Source organism: Bicyclus anynana, chromosome Z (genome assembly GCF_947172395.1).
Source record: "Bicyclus anynana chromosome Z, ilBicAnyn1.1, whole genome shotgun sequence".
In the NCBI taxonomy this organism is placed as follows: Eukaryota; Metazoa; Arthropoda; class Insecta; order Lepidoptera; family Nymphalidae; genus Bicyclus; species Bicyclus anynana.
In genome coordinates this window covers 1479992-1494670 of record NC_069110.1, presented here as the reverse complement: position 1 = coordinate 1494670, position 14679 = coordinate 1479992, and the positions used below count along the sequence as shown (strand labels likewise).

General features: G+C 40.4%; 1 protein-coding gene across 1 annotated transcript in view; it reads right to left on the bottom strand.

Moving 5' to 3' along the window:
* Positions 1 to 14679, bottom strand: part of LOC112053791 (G-protein-signaling modulator 2) — a 51748-nt gene that overhangs the window by 34268 nt on the left and 2801 nt on the right. The window contains exons 2-7 of the mRNA XM_052890872.1: positions 9052 to 9281; positions 7812 to 8090; positions 6014 to 6253; positions 2599 to 2863; positions 1910 to 2089; positions 447 to 664 (exon numbers count right to left, since the gene is read on the bottom strand). Of these exons, the coding sequence (XP_052746832.1) occupies positions 447 to 664; positions 1910 to 2089; positions 2599 to 2863; positions 6014 to 6253; positions 7812 to 8090; positions 9052 to 9281 (1412 nt within the window). The remainder of the gene's footprint in view (positions 1 to 446; positions 665 to 1909; positions 2090 to 2598; positions 2864 to 6013; positions 6254 to 7811; positions 8091 to 9051; positions 9282 to 14679) is intronic.

Sequence of the window (14679 nt, the reverse complement as noted above, 5' to 3'; positions counted from 1 at the left end):
CCGTGTTAGTTGGTGTTGCAAACTAAGATGTTTGTGATTACCCAAAATTACGAAATTTTAGACCATCCGCCTTACAGCCCAAACTTAAGCCCTTTAATTAAGCCAAGCCATCGTGGTCAACGTTTCAGCTCATCCAAAAAAAGCTGTTGACGCAATCGGCCATTTTGACTACCCCCACTTCGGAGTGGAATAAATGTTTCATAAACTGGTTTTAACGCATGCAAAATTGTATTAAATATCGCAGAGAGTACTTTGAAAAACAACAAATGGTAATAATTAAGTAGATTGTCTATTAACTTAAAATTCATCCGTCGTATATAATTATTCGTATTTTTAATTTCACCCAAATCAGGCGGAATAGGACACCTTTTCGTGCGTGCAGCAAACAGGTGTTAATCGATTAATATGACGTTATCTTGTTAGTTTAGTTAAAAATAGTTACTTACGGGTGCTTGTTGCCGCTGCTTGCGGAGCGCTGCAGTTTGCCGCGCGGCCGGTTCTCCTTGTCGAGTGTAGCGCGCTGCTCGTCCATGCGCGACGACTGGCACCTCTCCACCATCTTCATGAACATCTCTGTGGTGTGTTCGCCCTCTTCGGACTCCGCTCGCACCATTTCCCTGTCTTGTTTCACGTCTCCGTCTTTTTTCTTCGCATCCGGTGTTATCTGGTGACAATGGTTTATGAAATTCATACATTGACGTCTATTTTCTAATACATTAACTGCCTGGATAGTTATTTTCCAACAAAATAAGCTAAATAAGGCATGCACATGTTGTTTCTGGATCATAAGGGTTGTGTATTGCTTTTCGCAATAATGATTTATCGCCTTTTGTTAACCGATGTTACTGACTACTCTGAGCTTTCTCTACATGCCTAGAGCATGTAGAGAAAGCTCAGAGTAACACAGCGGGCAACCCAGTCATCTATTTCATATTATTAGCCTCGGAATGTCTCGGCGTGATGAAGTGATACTTCAGTCACTGACGTAGCGCTAGAACTCGCAATGCTGAAGTGGCAATTTGCGGGGGACATAGCATAAGGACCCAATGAAGGTTAGAGTCCCGAGGTGATTCAGACCTCACACCGGAACGTGCAAGGACGGTCGACCCTCCATCAGGTGGACCTATTATAAATCGGTTTATAAGGAGTTACTGGATGTCGGCGCATATTGGCGAAATTTACCAAAAAGTTGGTTTTTAATCATGTTTGTTGTTGTTAGTAGTATGGGTCCTCCTCTCTTCCTGAATAAGTTGCATGGGATACATACCCCAGAGCCAGACAGGTACGAGGCTTAGCGTCTTTGAACGGTAAGACGCGAAGAAACTTTCTCCCCAGGTGGTCAATCGAATGTCCTGCGCGAACTGACATTGTTTGCTGGGGCGGTGTCAGTAACGATTTGGGACCCGGCGAGGACTGCGATATAATCGTTATCTTGCGCTGGGAAGGTGTGACCTCATATAGCATGTCTTGCGCGATCTGGTATATTATATCGCTGTACTGCGCTGGGACGGCGTCAGAAACGGCTTGCTACCCCGCGCGGACTGTGATATCGCTGTCCTGCGGTCCAAGACTTCAGACAATTTCTTTTACAATGGGCTTTCTGGTGTCAAGATGACGTCATTTCTGACGTGACTTTTGGTTTCGTTTATAAAGATTCTTGAGGGGATTATTTGGGTCGTATTAGCGGCTGTCTATGATGGGTTTCACATTCAATTGGGGATGTGGTGTGGAGGCCGCAGTGGATTCGGTGTATGGGTGACGGGCTGCTCTCCTTCCGTTTCTATTGCGTGGTGTCTTTCCCCTTTCTGCTAGTGGTGGTTTCGCCAGTGTAGCGGCAGTTATATTTGGAAGTCCGTCCTGTAGAGCAGTGGACGTCCACTAGCTCAAAATAATGATGAAGTATAGGTACCTGTATGAGAGACAACTGCTCCATACTCTGCCGTCGGACACGCAGCGCGTTGAAGGGAGTCCGCGGCGCGTCGGCCGAGTCGTGCGGCAGCGCTGGCGTCGCGTCCACCGGCAGGCCCAGCACCTTGCACAGGTCGCCGATATTCATCTGCGCTGTGGCCATGCCCAATACGTCGCCGAGCTGGAAGCGACAAGTACAAAAGTCATCAATATCAGCCTATTTTAACGGCACATTACAAGGCTAAGCCGTCATCGATTGTATGACAGAGGGATGGATATGGAGCTTAGAATCAATAAGGTTTTTCCAATGACGGTTGGCAGGCTGATAGTCATAAATTAATTAAATACCACTATCTCTTATCTATGGTTACTTAATTTACTTATGGCCAAGACTGATACCTTAACATGCTCTATGAGACAAGGTAATGTATAACTCATTGGTGCGTCGCCGCATGTTGCGTTGTCACAGCGTCGTTTTTAAATACATTTTAAATGGCATGCCACATTAAATCGTTGCGTCTTGACTCGCGGATTTTCATCAAATGATACACCGCGATGTCGAAGTTCCGCTGCTGATCCATTGCGTTGAGACGACGCACAACGCGTTGATGCGTTGCGATGATGCAACGCGACGTACTAATGATAAATCTCCCTTAACCAAGCTGCAGTAATAATTTAGAAGAATGTTACCTGCTCAGATATACTGTAGTGCTCCCTCGCGTAATAAAGCGCTTTCTCGTGATTTCCGAGCGCTGCATGCGCGTTTCCGAGGGACCAGCAAGCGCGGCCTTCGCCGACTCTGTCCTGCAGCTTTCTAGCCGCTGAAAGGTGCCTCGCGTGATACTCCTCAGCGGTGCGGTACTCTCGTAGCAACGTATATGTGTTGCCGAGGGAGTAGCACGCTTGCGCTTCCACTGCCGCGTCGCCCAACTCTTCAGCTAATGCTAGCGTCCGCCTGCAAATACAATCGGCTTTAGATATTTATTGAAAAATATCAACAATGGCGACAAGAAATCTTAGTGCTTATGCTAGACGGAACCATCCATTAATGGTAGGCGTCCACAGATCCGCATCGTATGTATGGATTTTTATTTTTACGGTACATAAAATCTGATGCGATCCGTCCAATGCGGATCAGTGGACGCACTTGTGGACTTTCTATACAACGAAAATAATCCGTATGATGCGATACGATGCCGCAGATCTGTGGACGCCTATTATAAAGGTAAAGTTAAAAGTTAAAACAACAAAATTACATAGTTATACAAGATTATTTAGGCCTTTTAATTACATACTGCAGAGCCAGTATGCGATGTACGCCATGAAATATCTCGTAAGAGTAAAAGACATCGTCGATTATCAGTGACGGTATCGAAAATGACTTCCTTTCGTCCCATCGCTATGAGATATACAACACGTTTCTTTATTTTAAAGATATATGTTTGATGCATGCTACTCCTAAAGCCGATTTCCTTATATGAGCGTGGATTAAAACGATGCTCTATTGAGGGTGGTAGGGAAGACAATGTTTGACTCTGAAACAATCGCTGAATCTGTAATATTTTAATGAGCATTATTTCCCTTCTCCTCAATCAATTGGGAATACCTAAATTGTTCAGTGACCTGTCAGTGTTTTGAGGGTGACTTTCGGGTTATTTTTACTGTTTTAATATTCTAATCTATGTAGACTCCTTGATGGAGTCACTGCACCATTGGAAGAGGGTTTAGGTATACGTGGGAGCTTTGAGAGATCAAAATCTCGAAAATCAAATCAAATGACCATTAGTGACTTATTTTATTAGACTTGGACTAAGCTTAGAGAGGGTCCGTTGGCAATAATGTAGGCGTCTTCTCCTACAAGAGTAAGGTAGCACAGAGCACACCTGTATTTACACACATACACATTATTTATTATACAGTTTGCTAGCCTCAGTCTGAGGCAGACATTTTGTTAGAAACTGCTGTGTTAAGCGTAACCTTTCAACGATAATTATAAGACATTTTCTACGGAATTCAAATTTTACGCAATTGCTTAGCATACACGAGGCGAGGCGACAAGCAACTGATATATAACATTACAATTACTTCGCATATATATAATATAAATATGAATTCGCATATTGTACAAACTTACAACAATTATAAATAATTATAAAAAAATAAGTATAGCTGAGTTAATAAAACATTTGTATAATCTATGTTATAATATAAAATAAAAAAAAAACTTAAATAATAATAAATATAAATAATGTCAATAAATTATTATAATAACAGAAACGTACTTATGTATTTGAATCGCTATCTGAACTTTATTGTGCATAGACAAGATTTTTCTCCCTAAGCCCACCAACCCGTATTAGAGCAGCATGATGGGTCTTAACTCCAAGCTTGGCTCTATAATGGGACATTTATATAGGCTGATAATGATGGTAAGAGTGTAGGCAACATTCTAATTTAATAAAATTATAATTTTCTTCTGTTGATATTTTTTTGGACTTGAAACTAAAGGTATGCATTCCTGGGTTTGATTTTAAGCTAGAGCCAAATGAAGATTTTTAAATTACCTAACTATACTTAGGTTTTGTTTGGTGGTAGGCTTCTGTACCATGCGAACTTTATGACGTCTAGGAAATAGGCTGCGGTACTCGGAGGAAGTACACAAAGTATGCTAAAATAAAGGTGCGCGCGGGGAGATGGCCTGCTGCTCCGTCTCAACGTTAAACCGAATCGTCAAAAAACGACTAATAAAATCGTTTAAATATATTATAATTTCTAATGATGACTAAAGATAATAATTTTTAAAAATTTAAACTTTAGTTAATTTTTATCATAATACAAATGTTAATCAACATATTCATAATCGCGATCTTATATTTTACAATAGCGCAGTGTAAAGTAAAAGAGCGCCATCTATGATGATCTATGATAAACATCTGAAACTAGCAGCGCCATCTATAACTATCCATGATGAACATCTGAAACTAGTAGCGCCATCTATAACTATCCATGACGAACATCTGAAACTAGTAGCGCCATCTATAACTATCAATGATAAACATCTGAAAATCCGTTCATAAAATAATATTACAGTTCGCATATTGTTATATTAATCTTTTGCAACAGAGTACATGCAGGGAGCTGTTACTACCGCCAAGCAGCATTGCAGTGTTTCGGTCGGAAAGGCATAGATGGCGGTATTACTACAACCGCATGGGGCTTAACTGTAGTAGTTCCAGTTTAGGTTAAATATTTCTCTGGCCGATACGGGACCCCAAGATCCGAAGCAACATAAGCTAACCACCGGCCCTACGACAGCTCTCTGTCGACTACACATAATATACAAATTATAATTAAGTAGGCTCAGAAGTGAATTTCAAAAAATAAGGAAACCAATGTTGAACCATGGAGTATGATATGATTCACAATATGAGTCAAGACAATTTAATTAACAAATTGAAATGTAACCAAATAAACCCTTGAATGGAACAGAATAACATTGCAGTACGAGAGGCTTGTGACTCTGGGTGTAGGTTTAAGGAATCCCTTTCAACTAGCCAACACTCACCTTCACTGCTCAAACTATTCTCCCCGATTACCCCAAGTATACCTATCCCAAATAACCCATGAAGGGGTCTTCTTGTCACTCCCATTCGATCACTCCCACTCTCTAACGCCCTCTCTATACGGGAACAAGTCGCGTCACCTAGCGTAGGCACGAGCCAACACGAGATATCCGTCTCAGTCTACTCTTTTCCTACAATAATTTATAAAACGTCAAACGTGTATATCCAAAATTTCTCAGTGCCTAAAGACGAAAGTGCGTGTTGCACTGATGACTTGCGGATCAACGACTTGTATAGCTCTGCGAGTCGCGAAGCAGAAGTGGCAATGAGCAGGCCAAATAGTTCGAAGAGCCGATGGACGTGGAATGGCGACCCCGCACTGGAAAGCGCAGTGTTGATCGACCAAGGACACCAAGCGGGTTGCAGGGAGCCGCTGGATGCTGACGGCTCGAGACCGTCTTTTTTGGAAGTCCATGTATGCCTATGTCCAGTAGGAGACGTCCATCGGCTGGTAATGATAATGATAATGAAACGTCACTCACTTATAATGTTCCGCGGCGTTTTCGAACTGTCCGAGGAATATATGCGAGTTGCCCAGATTGCTGTTGGCTCGCCTCTCTGCCGCGCGGTCGCCCACCTCCTGAGCTATCCGCAGCCGCTCCGTGTGGTATCTAATGGCCCGGGCGAAGTCACCCAGCAAGTAGCATGTGTTGCCGAGGTTGCCGCACGCCCGGCCCGTGGCCTGACGGTCGCCCAAGCTTCGCATTAATTCTAGATTCTCTCTGAAAACGATAGTGTTTCATTTTTACTTGTTATTTACTAACTGATGAATACAGATAACTATTTATATGTACTAAATAGCGTAAAATTCAGTTTAACACAAATTCCGCCGGAACCATGGATTATTTCGGGAAAAGTGCAGCCTATATGTTGCTCAAGCTGTAATAGCCCAGTGGATAGGACCTCTGCCTCTGATTCCAGAGGTCGTGGGTTCGAATCCGGTGGGCATGCACCTTCAACTTTTCAGTTGTGTGCATTTTAAGAAATTAAATATCACGTGTCTCAAACGTGACATTTGGTGAAGGAAAACATCGTGCATAACAGAGAATTTTCTCAATTCTCTGCGTGTGTGAAGTCTGCCAATCCGCATTGGGTCAGCGTGGTGGACTAATGGCCTAACCCCTCTCATTCTGAGAGGAGACTCGAGCTCAGTCGTGAGCCGAATATGGGTTGATAATGATGATGATATGTTGCTCAATAACTTTATCTCACGAGGGAAATGAAATGCACTATATGACTGGCTTCTTATATATCTATTGTAAAATGTTGATAAAGTAAAAAAATACAGGCTGAGTTTGTTGTTGGCTCTTCCCGGAGCAAGTCGCGTTTAGAGCCTCTGTAAGTTTAATTTTAAGTTTTCGACCAATTATTATCACCATTATCTGACGTTTCGAAAGTGTTTGTAACCTAAGCATAATTATTGGAATACATAAATTTTGACTTTAACTTTCTAATTGCAGAAGATCCAAAGTTAATGACTAGCTTAACGAGTCGCGGTAGTGACGTGGCACTGGGCGGGGCATATAGTTTGAAGCAACTCCGCACCACAAAGCGCAGTGTTGTTTGAACTCGAACTAGGTGGACTGATCAAATCAAGTGGGTCCCATGGATTTGATACTCATCAGCAACCCATTTTCGGCTCTCTGTTGAGCACGAGTCTCCTCACAGTATGAGAGGGGTTAGGCCAATAGTCCACCACGCTGGCCTAATGCGGAAGGGCAGACTTCCGTGAGGAAACATGCAAAGCAGAGAATTTTCTTAATTTTCTGCGTGTGTGAAGTCTGCCAATCTGCATTGGGCCAGCGTGGTGGACTATTGGCCTAACCTCTCTCATTCTAAGAGGAGACTCGTGCTCAACAGAGAGCTGAATATGGGTTGAAAATGATGACACGGATTCGCTGGATGGAGCGAGGAGGTTAAGTCCGTGGTTTTAGAAACTTATACTTTTGTAGAGACTTCCAATCATCACGATGCTGAGCCGCCTGCATCCATTCACTCCCTACGACTCGCTTGATGTCGTCAGTCCACTTGCTGAAGGATTGACAAACACTGCGCTTTCTAGTGCAGGGTCACAACTCCAGCACCTTCGGACCACAACGTCCATCGGCTCTTCGAACTATGTGCAGCGTCGTGACTCTTTGAGATATGTCGGTGACTTTGGTTCTTCTACGGATCACTTCGTTTCTGATTCGACCACACAGTGATATGGTACCTTTCACCGCTGTGTGACTCTGAGTTTTCCTATGAAGCCTACTGCCAATAGCGAAAATTTATACTCACTCATAATAAGCCACGGCTTGCATAAGGCAGTCTCGCACCTCTTGCGGGAAATGTCCCGGGTCATTTTGTCCCACTCGGCCCAACTGTTTCCCCTGGGCATGGTAAACGTTTCCCAGGTTGTACAGAGCGCGACCTTCGCTCAGCCTGTCTCCCAAGGCACGCGATATTTCTAGGTGGCTTTTGCAGCATTGTATTGCTTCGTTAAACTTGCCCATCACTTTCAGAGTGTTCCCCAAGTTGCCAGACGCTTTTGCTTCGCCAAGTTTATCGTTCATTGTTCTGTAAGCAGATAATATTATTCTGTTTATAACATGCTCCATACAGTTATTGGACTATTATTGGAATAGCCTAATTAACAAACTAGATTTATTAATAACTTGCTGTGTGATGTTTCACCCACATCGAGGCGTAACTTCCGCCTCATGATTCGAAATCACATTTGGTTAACCTATGTGGTTACAGATCACGAGGCCATAGATACGAAAACTGGGTATATGAGACACTGAATTTTGCTTTCTTTTATAAATTTTTTAGTTAAATCAACCCAAAGTCGGGAGGTTGGTAGTGTTATGCGGCGAAGAGCAAGTTAAGCAGCTGTCTGTCCCGGTCACTATTATTCATTATTATTGATGATGATGATGATGATAGAGTAGTTCCCACCTTGTCAATGTGAAGAAGTACGCGTTGCCCAGCTATATTAGATGTAGATGGCGCAGAGTATGGCAGATCGTCGTCCAACGAATACGAAACTTTGTAGCTAATTATGGGTCTCATAAGAAGGCTCAAAGAAGAATAATAATGATAGTTCTAATAGAGAAGCTCTAACCTTGCTAATGTCAAATCGAGCTTATGATACTGCATGGCTTTCGCGTAGTCCCCGAGGTAGAAGTACTCGTTGCTCAGCTGGTGGTTGATAGCGCTGTGTGCGCACGTCGTCAGACCTACGAAGACGAGACTTTGACGCCAACTATGGGTCGCATAAGAAGGTTCAAAGAAGAATAATAATGATAGTCCCAGTAGAGGAGATCTCACCTTGCTAATGTTAAGTCGAGCTTATGATACTGCATGACTTTCGCGTTGTCCCCGAGGTAGAAGTACGCGTTGCCCAGCTGGTTGATGTTGATAGCACTGAGTGTGTGCAGGTCGTCTGACCAACGAATACAAGACTTTGACGCTAACTATGGGTTTCATAAGAAGGCTCAAAGAAGAATAATGATAGTTCTAATAGAGAAGCTCTCACCTTGCTAATGTCAAGTCGAGCTTATGATACTGCATGGCTTTCGCGTAGTCCCCGAGGTAGAAGTACGCGTTGCCCAGCTGGCTGTAGATAGCGCTGAGGGTGCGTAGGTCGTCGGTGCCCGCTTGCATGGCTGCCTGGAAGAAGGCAACGCCGGCGCGACAGTCCCCCGCCTTGCACAGTCGCTCGCCTTCCAGCGCAAGCTCGAGGCACATGGATCCACCATCGCAGCTCTGCAAAACAAATATCAGCATTATAGGAGGGAATGACATCTCGCAGTTTTTGAAGTAAAACTTCTTTTCGCACGCTTGACTTAAGGAGTAAGCTGGTGAATGTGTTACGAAAGGTGTAATCGGGCGAAACGAACGGACGTTGAGAGGCAGAACTGAAGAAGTTTTACGTCAGCCGTGTGGTACACCCGCGACGTAGCCCGCGTGAATCTCGCTATAAATTTTCAACCCTTTATTTCACCCTTTTCTATTAATATTTTCGCATGTCTTATCTATATATTTCTAGTCGAGTTTGTTACAACACTTATAACTCGAGATCTGCTGCACTGATTTTAATGGTTTTTGATTCGTTGGATTTCTTTCCGCCAAGAATAGCAGAATACATCTTAAAAACAATGAAAACTCGACGAATAAATAATTATGAATGATGAATTATTTTCTACAAATGTTACGTTGTTTAGTACCTGTCAAAGATTTGTTTGTTGTCCATCCTGTCAAATACAGGTTTATATAATGAACCGTGCGTTCATTTTGTATAAAAACCGATGCCACTTTTCGTTGTAATTTTAGAACTCAAAAACGGGCTCAGCTATCCAAACCAACTGTTTAGGCTTTGTTCAGACTATTTAGTAGATGGCATATGTAAAGTTTGCACAAGATCAGTTGTCATTTACCAAATTTATTGTAACAAATGAATTCAGAAGTAGGGGTAGGGTATGGGTAGGGTAGGGTTGGGTAGCGTAGGGTAGTGTAGGGTAGGGATAGGGACGAAGTTTTTTGGCTGGTGGGAAGCTTCGGCCGTGGCTAGTTAACACCCTACCGGCAAAGACGTACCGCCAAGCGATTTAGCGTTCCGGTACGATGCCGTGTAGAAACCGAAAGCGGTGTGGATTTTCATCCTTCTCCTAACAAGTTAGCCCACTTCCATCTTAGACTGCGTCATCACTTACCATCAGGTGAGATTGTAGTCAAGGGCGAACTTGTAAAGTATAAAAAAAAATGTGCACATAAGTCAAAGCGAAGCTTGACCGAGTCCGCTAGTATATAATAAACTAGCGGACGCCCGCGATTTCGTCCGCGTGGAATTCAGTTTTTCAAATAGATGGAATTTAGTTTTCCCGGAAAAATCAATGGTTCCCTCGGGAACCATTGATTTTTCCGGGATAAAAAGTAGCCTATGTGTTAATCCATGTTATAATATATCTCAATACCAAATTCGGTTAAGTAGTCGAGGCGTGAAAGAGTAAAAAACATTCATATCATTAAAATCATCAGTTTTCGCAAATATCGGGAAACCATGGATTTTTTCGGGATAAAAAGTAAAGTAAAAATGCCTATGTGTTAATCCAGAGTAAAATCCATTTCTATCCCAAATTTTAGCCAAATCGCTTCAGTAGTAGCGGCGTTAAAGAGTAACAAACATCCAAACATCCATACAAACTTTCGCGTTTATAATATTAGTAGGATGGTTTACTAATCATATCACAAAAATATAACTCAAACATGAGCAATTCATATTAAAAAACCTTCAACTCCATGTTTTTGTTGACAGGGCATCACACTGAAACTACAGAGTAAAATCAATAAAATAAAACTCGGCACGATTTGAGATAATAATACAAAGAAGGTTATTATATCGATTTTTCTCGCGAATATAAAATCAGAAGAGGGATATGAAGTACGGGTTGAAAGTTTATATCGAAAGTTCTCAAAAAACAAATTAATCAAGTCCAATATCAAAGTAGATACTGTAAACCGGTGAGGAATTCCATTAACTGTTCTTCGTCTTAATCATCAAACCTCTACTGATAGTCATAATTACGTGGAAAGTTCTCATCAATACAGATTAATCGAACCCAATCACAAAGAAGTTACTGTAAACCGTAGAGAAGTTCCAATAACTGTACTTCGTCTTCATCGTCAAACTCCAAATGACAGACACTACCTATATTGGTCGAAAGTTCTCATAAACACAAATTATTTCAGCCCAAACACAAGGTAACAGCTGTAAACCGTTGAGGAGTTCTTTCGACTGTGTTTCGGTTCCATGATCAGATCAACTCTTCGAACATCGACCTTCACTAAATTGTACTGCTTCAAAATACTTGATTTAAAATTAATAAATGCACTGGTCGCCCCTACGGTTTTCGAAAATTCCACTCGAGGATACCATCATAAGCTAATGCTTTCCTGGTACCACCCTCGGAATATCTACTTTTCAACAAAAAAGAATCATCAGAATCGGTTTATAAACAACGAAGTTATGCAGGAACACATAATATCAAAACCTCATCCATAAAAATTCTATGTGATCATTCATTAATTTTCAAGAAAATGTGTTTGTTATATTTTGGTTAGTTGTTTCTATTATGTGTAAAACATGTAACTTATTGTTTAAAAGGATCCTGTTATTCATCATTAATGACCATTTATCAAAGTAGGTTAAAATTCGTTTGCTAGGACCAACATAATAAGGATCCCGCAGCCCTCACGATATTCGTACCAATTACGTACGTCAAATTTATAGTATCATAAATTTGTTATGGATTTATTGAATAATTCAACTCACATATTGCAACACTGATTCTGACATAAAAGTGGTTATGCTAGCGAAATTTTTATTAATGACTGAGTGATTGGTGCACGTAAATTTGCACGTTATACAATTGCGGCGGCATTACGGAAGGAGAGCGGGTGCGTTGTGACGTCGGTTAAACTATTGCCTGTGACTATCAAAATAATAAACACCTTATGCAAATTATCTATATACACAGAAACATTGGGTTCCATTTTCAAAGTTGTTAGGGTACACATGGATGACTATGAATGATCGGAAACCACCTACCATGGGCAAAAACTTAGGCTTTATCAGAGTTGTTTGGGCAGCCTGCAAAACACAGCCTTTTGACAAGACTATAAGTAAAAACTAACTAATTAAGAAAAGAGCTACAGAAAAAACAAACATCTTAGCATTCCATGGAATCACCATGCTTGCTAGGTCCACAGTGTGCCAGATAGAACTCTCGAGCTAAGCATAGGGCGTGTAATCTCAGTGTAGTGTTAAAAAGGTCCATCACTTGTCAACCCTGCGCTTCCCTGTTTGATTAATTATTTCAATAGTTAGGTATCATACACATTTAAACATGATTACACTTGAACCTGTAAAACACAGAGCTACTCGTATTAGACAACACTATAAGTAAAAACTAACTAACTAAGAAAAGGGAGACATATATTTTAGAATTCTGAGGAATCACCGTTCACTGTGTACCAGACACTCAGAGCAACGCCTTGTAACCTAGGTTTAGGGTTAAGAAGCTACTTTACAACATATTAACATTCCCCTTCTCTATTTGTTGGATTAATCATCTCAGTAATAAGGTATCTACAATACTACAATACATTAAAAAGCAATTTAGTGTTTTACGCCTGCTGGATGTTCATCTTAATCAAAACTAGAGTGAGAGCTCACTCTTTTATTCTTGCCCTACATTTTTTAATGTTCTTTAATTCCTATGACTTCCAAATGTTTTAGTGTTTGTTAAAATTAGTGGTTTGTTAAAATATAACAAAAACAAGATGTAAATATTGACAAACACAAACAAAATATACTAAATTAAGTATATACATTAATATTATATTAACTATTTATAGTTTCTAAATTGAGTTGGATATTTACTCAAATATATTTACTTGATTACCAGATTAAGAAACACACTAACTAAAAGAGTGTCATACCAACCACTTGAAATGAGCAAAATAAATTAGACACTCTAGATAGCTGCAAGCGATGAAACTTGAATACACAGTGAAACAAGTCAATACCATTAAACTAACAGAACTAATAATCTTGATTAAATCAAGCAAATGATTGAGAAACTTATTAGCCTGTGTGTAATCTGGTAGCTGGAATTACTACTGCTACAACTAGAAGTACATAAATAAGTAACAAAACACTAACAAGACACACAACCCCGTCAAATCTACTGCACAACTGCCACAATGTTGATGAATGAAGCCGTAGATTTTTTTTTCTTTATTCTTTATTCTTTACAAGTTAGCCCTTGACTACAATCTCACCTGATGGTAAGTGATGATGCAATCTAAGATGGAAGCGGACTAACTTGTTAGGAGGAGGATGAAAATCCACACTCCTTTTGGTTTCTACACGGCATCGTGCCGGAACGCTAAATCGCTTGGCGGTAGATAACCTACCTACAGCCCTACTCGATGTGTACTGTTTAACAAACACACTAATTATAAATGAGGGTATAAATTGCTAGTCATGTAGCACTTAATCACATTAATAACTTGGTATTTAATAAATGCAATTAAATTTTGATTAATAAGCTTAGAACAAGTCATCATCATAATTATCAACCCATATTCGGCTCACTGCTGAGCTCGAGTCTTTTCTCAGAATGAGAGGGGTTAGGCCAGTAGTCCACTACGCAGGCCCAATGCGGATTGGAATCGGAGGAGATCCACTGGGCTATCACGGAACAAGTACATATAGTTAATTTATTTTGAATAACATTTTATAGAGAAACAATACATAATTTAAAATAAATAAGTTTTGAAATGACATGTGTTTTCTACCTTAATTTCTAATTTGATTTACCAATAATGGTGAAAAGTACACATTGAGTAGGGTTGTAGCGTAGAGTGATACTGAATGCAACAGGTACAACTTTAATGAGGACAAAATTGGACTGTGGGCAAATGATGAATGTGTGGAAGAGACTCTAACATGCTTTGATGCACACTTGAAAAGTAAAATTCATTTTTTCAGGGAAAGGTTGAGATCAGTTGTCAAATTGATAACAAGGACTGCCCACTATTTATACACACAACTTTCCAAGTCAAACAATGCCCAACCGCAGACTGGCTCACAACGAAGTAAACAGGTATTTCTTCTCTTTATTTTGATTTTGTTAATAGATTTATGAGAGTAGCATTTGTCACAGTCACAGTAAATAATTGTGTGCAAACTTACATTTTTCAATATAACAGGAGTGTTAAAGAATTTTATAAATGTATATCAGACATGCAACATTATATCACCAATGTGTTGCAATCTAACTAATCTAGTCATATTAATTGATATGCTAACATTTTATATTTATGCTATATGAGTATGAATTAATATTAAGTAGACTGTTGAGTTTCTTGCCGGCTCTACTGGTAGTCTTTACAGATAGTCAAACTTGATGTTTCAAAAGTGCTTGTAAACCAAGCCTACTTGAAATAAATGAATTTTGATACAATAGCTCTGTGCATTGTCAGTGCTGCAAAGCTTATTAATTTAAACTAATATTATGTATTAGTATTTTGCATAGGATTTCCTACCACTTACCTCTGTGAAGAAGTGAAATGCTTGACCTATGCTTTCTCCAAAAAT